We start from the raw sequence: 7,319 nt of genomic DNA, 5'->3' as shown, positions 1-7,319 counted from the left end.
AAGATACTATACAACAATAAGACACTTTTTGCCCCTCCAATATTTTCTGAAAAAAGCTAGGTTGTCCCAGTTGTCTTAAATGTTTTAGTCATTTACTTGAATAAAGGTTACAAGAAATAGTAAGACATTATTTGAATGAATATGATATAATTAATAACAAGAACACTTCCCATATTTGAATAAATATAATATTTATTTAATTATATTCCCCGACTTTGCACCTGTATGCTGCAAAACGACTTACTTTGTATAATATTTGTGCCATATGAAGAACTCGTGATTGGATGACTCCTTTATATAAGGCCCTTTATGCCTCCTCTCATGTAACATTGTTATCAGGTTACAAAAACCTTCTCCCCCACTCCTAATATTTTCCAAGTGCCGGCGCCTATGACTGATAAAGAACAATATAAGATGAGAACTATACATGCACATAGAGTGTGCAAGATGTGAGATACAAGACAGCTAAGCTCAAATAATTCAGCTATTACCCAAGTTACTGAACTTTCTTCATCACCTCGTATCTAAGATATTGCTTTTTTAAAGAACCATCAAAAGAGGCCATTGTTGAATTTTGCCGGACAAATAGTGAACTGAAGTGGGAGAATGAAGGTAGGGGTACTCCCAAAATAGCGCAGTGCGGGCGGAGCCCTAGAACGGACATGTGCTGGCTTTGAGGATGATGTTCACTGGGTCCCATGGCAGGAGGCGGGGAGGGGCCAGGACGAGAAGCCTCGTCGGCGATCATCGGGCCAATGGAGTGAGTGAAGTCAGTCTGTATCAGCTAACTCATCCAAGCAACTCCTTACACTCATCACAACCTCTCATTCCGATCTAGACCAATAAAGCCCAATTACATCATACATAACCTCAATCTCGAGTAGCTCCGTCTCATCCGATGGAGCTCTACTAAATACTCGCGTAATGTTTGTAAATTAGCCCACGTTTCTTGAGATAAACATTGGAACAAGTAAAACAATACGAGAGTAGGGGACGTAAACAAACGCTGCTCTCATCGCATTCAAAACAATATGGCCCATTTGTTGACATTTTGTTGAGAATGCTTTCGAGAACAGTATTGTAAATGTTTTTGTTTTTACAGAGAGACACGGCTGCATGAATTAACACTCATGTAATGGTACGATACATTCCATCAACCAGAAATGTACAACTACCTGAGTTCATGTGTCATCCTTTCAACTCAGTGCTCCTTTCAACTATAATCCTTCCATTTATGTATCATCCTCTTTATACAATGTACCTCATAACACAAAAGTTAAAAGATGTCAAGTTTAGAAAAGTATCTGATATTGCCAAAGAACAATAATAATATAACCTTAACAAATCTTGCCACATCTTTGTGAGGTTATAAAAATATTTAATTTTTTACAATATTTAAGTTATATGTATTTAATATAGTGAGCTAATATTTGTATAAATATCACTATTTGTATATCACGAAGTGCACTTAACAGCATAAGAAACCCCTCTTATCCATTAGGTGATTTAAAATTTAGTTATAACAATCGTAATATATTTTAAAAATGTCGATTTAGGACAAAATTGTAGGATACTACTTTATTGTGTAACGGAGTTAAGACATCTAAACTTGTACAAGAAGTTTGAGCATGTAATTGAAAGCATGACTGGATAAAAGTGAATATAATATAGATTTTTTTGCATTGAAAAATATTTTAAATGCTTTCGATACAGCACCCTGTTCAATTATCTTAAACCTTAAATTATCTAAAATAAAAATAAATGAACATTAAATCCAGCTATCTTTGATTTATAAATTTTTAAAAAGCTTCCATCCTCTCATGTCTTCAATTATTTGGCTTTAAATAATTAGAGTCAAATCAAAATATATGGCATATATAAAATAAAATAACACCTAAAATGGGATAAGAACAAGTGATATTCCATAATATTTACTTTTTTTTTTTTATTAATTACACAAAATTATTTTAAAATTCAAATCAGATATGTATATTGTTTTAACATAGGCAGTCCGAAAATACCGTTTAGTTGATGATAAATATAGCAATAATTTGTAAAACGAAACATTTTGGATGAAAGCTTGAAGGAGAGATATAATCCGGACTATTTAAAGTTATCATTGGGTGAGCCCTACATTCCAGAACTCTCAGTATAAACAAACAGATACATACATACTACAGGATAAAAGCTCAATCTCTTTTAAACAGAACAGACTTTTAAGTTTACATTTTCCTATTTTCCTCCTTGAAATGATAGTTGATTGAATTAATTTCGAGAAGTTTCTAGAAAGGATTACAAATATTTACTTAAAATAACAACAAACATTTGTACTTTAAAAACCAAATTTACATTATTCTATGCCTTTTACATTTAAAATGAATAACACACTGTGTATCCTGTTAACAAGCAGCGTAATAATAAATTAATTTTATATTAAAAAAATAATCGATTTATTTTAAAGTTAAATACGCATTAGTTTTGAATCGTTAAAAATAAAAATTCCAAACATTTGGTTTGAAATTGTTGATTTTGCAATTTGATATATTCACAAATCCTTATTAGTCAAAATTAAATTTTAGTTTATTTTAAAACTCATAATTTTTATATTTCTTGTAATGATTTAATACTTATAATTGTTTAAAAATAACTGAAAATCCGAAACGTAACGAAAATATGTTTTATTTTTATATTTTGTTTATTTTAATAAAACTTTCCAGCTGAGGCATTTTTATTACTAAACTAAATTGTATTAGCTTGTAAGGTATAAATATACAAATATAAATTACAAAAATCAATGTTAAAACTTTATGAGTGTTTATTTTTATTTTAATTAATAAAAATCATAAGTTTCATGAAGCAGGGACTAAAAAAAATAACATATTTTTGTCATTTAAGTAAACATAACAAGTTTTGAATTTCTTGACGCATATGTGCTTAATATTAACAATAGAATAAAAAAAAACAAAAGTTTACTTATTTAAAAAATAAAATAAAATACTGATAAATATTAAACTTTTACAAGTTTATTATATTATAAAACACAAGTCTAAAAGGTACTAAATTGCAATGAATTGAGGTAGTTCGAAGATAATAAAAATAAATTGGTTTCAGAACAAAAATTAAATTTACTAAAAATTAAGACGATGTATTTCGTTCTGTGAAGACATTTCTAGAATTCTCAGTTTTATTTTTAATTTTATTTTTCGCACGTGGCTGACCAAAAGAAAAAAAATGAAAGTCCGTTGAACAACTATATCATATCAAAACAGTCATATATTAAAAAAAATCCGACTAATAAACGAATCCCAACACCAAATTCCGTTTCAGCCCTGGATAACAAATTTAAGGTTTATAAATAGAAAAGAGATTGTTTCAGTGAAAACTCACGATTCATAACCATCACCTGAGCTCATTTCGGCTTATGATGAATCTGTCAAATTAACCGAAATACTAATTGATATATTTTTAAAATACCAGGAACGAGTGATAAAAAAATTGATGAGTCACCGGTTGCTGAAATATTTGAAAAGGTTCCACGCTTTCGTCCCAGGAATCTCGTGAATGGAATTCTTCTACGCAGATTAATGGGGAAAGCACTTAATCCTGTTCCAATTATAAGCATCGACGCCTCTGCTTGGAACAATAAGCTTCTAAAACATAAAGCTTTAGAGTTGAACGTAGGATTAGCTGGTTTTATTGGACCAGTGCTTGATGGTTATTAAAAACAGTTTTCATAAATACGGAATATTCATTTTTATTTTTTCCTGGTAATTATATCAACCGAATTTGCATTGTATTCCGTCTTGTTTATTTAAATATAATTACATTGTTTTACTTCGAAATTTATTAGTCAAAAGATAGGAATTGTGAAATTATTTTAAATGATTAATTTTAAAATAATATATGGTTAGATATATTGGTATATCTATAGTTAATAAATAATTGAACAAAATTTAAGTTTTTCCTAGCTTTTGTTTTATTTTTTTTCTATCGTAAATGTTTAGTTTAATTATTTTAAAATCTATTTTCTATTTTTAAACTGATATTTAAATTTTCAGAATATTAATAAATTATATATTTAAAACTTACTCTAAAATATTTATTTTATTTTTTCGAAACATTTTGGTTCATACTGATTCTGATTTAACTAAAAAATATGAATTATATTTCTCTGTAGTATAGAAGCATTAAGGGACGAAGACAATAAGAAAATTGTTGGTTTAAACGCAGGGGACTATAAAATTATTTAATTAACTGATTAATTATTACTTTTGATGTGACGATGGTGTGGTTAGCAAAGATACACAAATAAACAAAACCTATTCATTTGTGTATATTTGTTGACTGCACCTCCCCCCCCCCCTTCCATCTCCAAATATCCATCTACAGTCAACTATTGTATTAAAAGTAATTAATTATTACTTTTAATCGAACTCTAACCGTAGACCATAGGTTTTGGAGGAAGTAAAATAATATTTTAAAGTTCGAAAGTATCTTGTATTATAATAATAATCTTCTATAACATCAATAATCATTAATTTTCGGGAAAAATATGATGTGGTGTCCGCATCACAATATTTTAGTTACTACTCTGCTTCAATTCGAAATTACCCTCCCTTGTTTCAAAACACCGATTTTCTTATGTCATGATGGCGAAACTACCGCTTAATGTATTTCTACGGAGAGGTGAAATAAAAGTAAGCAATTAACTACAGTCATAACTAAAGACCGAATTTTCATACAATTTCATCTTTTGTTTTCTAGCTCTAAATTCCACAAATATTGACAGTAATTCGAATCGTGGAAAAGATTCACTGATAACACTAATTTTATTTTGCACGTTTAGGTATTTTCCCCAAATTTTGCACATATTGAGTTTATTCTGCACAAAATTATTCGTTGGACCCATTTTGGACTAAATTTTGATTTTTCTTCCAAAAACTTTAATGCTTGATTTACATTTATCACGTTATAAAGATTTAGGTAATTTATGTTAATATTTATTTTTATTTTTGTTTTATTATTTTATGAGTTATAGTTTAATAGAAACAAATTTGAATAATGCAACGCACTGGTTAACATACGAAGAGTCGAATTCAACCTTAAATTTCAAAAAAAAAAAGAAAGAACCAGTAAACACAAGTGAATGTTTTTGGAATATTATTAAACAGGTTAACGATGAAAACGTATCTGTAGAATAAGATTGTTATAGAAAATGTTTAGTGCTATAATTTTTAATCCTTCATTCTTCCGTCTGAGGGTTTTCAAATTTTTTATTTATATTATTGTATTATACTACCTATCTCTAAACATATACAGATATAATTTTAAATAAAAAATATATTGGTCTGATCAATATAAATATGTATAACCTATTTATTTTTAATCAAAATTTTAGAATTTATCTACTTTGACAAAAAAAAACTTATTTCTTATTAGTTTTTTGTTCAATGGTCTATTAGTATGTAAACAAACAGTTGAAAAGCTGAGTGGATGGAACACGCAAATTGGAATTTTAGTGGAAAAAAATTATTTTTTAAATACTTCTTTCTACATAGTAGAGCAGCATTATACAAACTACTTCCTACGTAGACTTAGGTGTTTCAAAAATTGAATTCCAGTCTACATAACAGGAATGTGAACTCATTTACTAAAATTATCTCTTTAATTGTAGACAAAAGTTTGAGTTTTAAAACCTAGGAGTTCTTTTATGAATATTTGTATAAACATAGAGAGTATTTAGATGGTTTATTTGATTCGAACATGGTTACGTAAGCTTTCTTTGTATTAATATTATAAATCATACAATAAACTTGATAACTATAGCAGGATTTATCAACTTTTTTTTTTTTATATCTTTATTGAAATTTAAAACTACACATAATGATACACCCAATAAATTTTATGTAAGTTTATAACGGAGTGATAAAGGAGTGTAGAGAAACTAACCATTGGTAACAGAATGATGTTTTAATATTAAAAGGATTTAGTGAATGACATAAATTCTTCCTTATTAAAAAACAATAGTTTATTTAATATCATCAGCAACGTTTCGGGAGATTTCCCCCATCTTCAGGCTGCTGTTAACAAAAACCTATATATTACATATAATTTTCTCCTATTTGTCATTCTTGCTAATATATTACAATCCTAAAATGTATGACCAATAGCAAATTTTACTCATTAAATGACATTAATATTGCAGGTCCCAATGCGCTTGGTCCGGAACGTTGTGGGTGCGATTCCTACCTGGGCCAGTTAACATTCATTTTTCGGCGGTCACGAAGATGAATTTTGACACTCGCACCTTAGTTAGTACGCGGTAGCAACTCAGGTAGCCATCAGGGGTTGGCAAAAAGGACAACTAGGCCCTCTTGCCAGACTTGTTCCCCTCCCCCCACAATTTTGTTTTCTGGATTGTTCACATATACACACCATTTTGCTAGAATTGGTAATAGGGACAAATTTGAAAACTCATATCGTATTTTTACCATTGCTATACTTCCCTCCTTTCCATATCTTTTATATGTATATAAGTACGTGAAAGTAAACAAAATGGAACTATTTTGTGACAGATAGTTATATAGTACACTAAATACACATCGTCACTTAGGCTATGATATGCAAGCTCCAAAATACTAACTTGAGTGGCGATAGGTTATTCGCAGATTCATTGAATTAGGCGATCTAATTATTTTCTCACCCATTTTAAAACAGAATATAATTGATATTGGCTACTTTATTGAAAATTTCCTCCTTACAATTGTTTTTTTATTTTAATTCGTGTACGGCAACACTGCATCAAGTCGCTCGACTAGTAGAGCGGTTAAAACAGTTTTCATTTGTTCTACTCTCTAATCATAATATTTTTTTTATAGCTATTATAATTAACCTCTGTCATTTAAATTTCGTGTATTAATTAAAGCACATTATATTTTTTTCAAAACTTATTCCCACGCGTATTTTAACAGAAATAGGCCGATTATAGCTTGAAATAATAGTTGAATACGATATTTCCTTCTACAACTAAAAAACTCAAAATTTATTGATATTACGCTAATAGAATAATTTTATTTTACTAGTTCTATAGTATTTTATTAGGTTGTGAATAATTGGTGACTACTATATTGCATTTAAAATATAACTTTAACTTTTTTTCTTTTTATTTATTATTTTAATATCGTAAAATCCTCAATGCTCCTTATTTTGTTACTAATAAAACCATCCATAAAGACTTAATGTTCCTTATGTAACCGATCTAGCCCGAACCCCATATTATTCCTTCCATAATAAACTCCCTAACCACCCAAACCCACTCG

The 7,319-nt window shown here is 29.0% G+C and overlaps 1 protein-coding gene across 1 annotated transcript in view; it reads left to right on the top strand.

Moving 5' to 3' along the window:
- The first annotated feature begins 618 nt into the window (after positions 1 to 618).
- The window catches only part of Pkcdelta (Protein kinase C delta), a 98,480-nt gene continuing 91,779 nt past the window's right edge, over positions 619 to 7,319 (top strand). Inside the window, exon 1 of the mRNA XM_067053157.1 lies at positions 619 to 760. Within this exon, the coding sequence (XP_066909258.1) occupies positions 680 to 760 (81 nt within the window). The 5' untranslated portion in view covers positions 619 to 679. The remainder of the gene's footprint in view (positions 761 to 7,319) is intronic.

The sequence above is a fragment of the Halyomorpha halys genome, unplaced genomic scaffold, assembly GCF_000696795.3.
Source record: "Halyomorpha halys isolate HHAL.00 unplaced genomic scaffold, Hhal_1.1 Scaffold64.1, whole genome shotgun sequence".
In the NCBI taxonomy this organism is placed as follows: Eukaryota; Metazoa; Arthropoda; class Insecta; order Hemiptera; family Pentatomidae; genus Halyomorpha; species Halyomorpha halys.
Note: the sequence above shows the minus strand (reverse complement) of the source record. Positions and strands in the feature narration are given on the sequence as shown.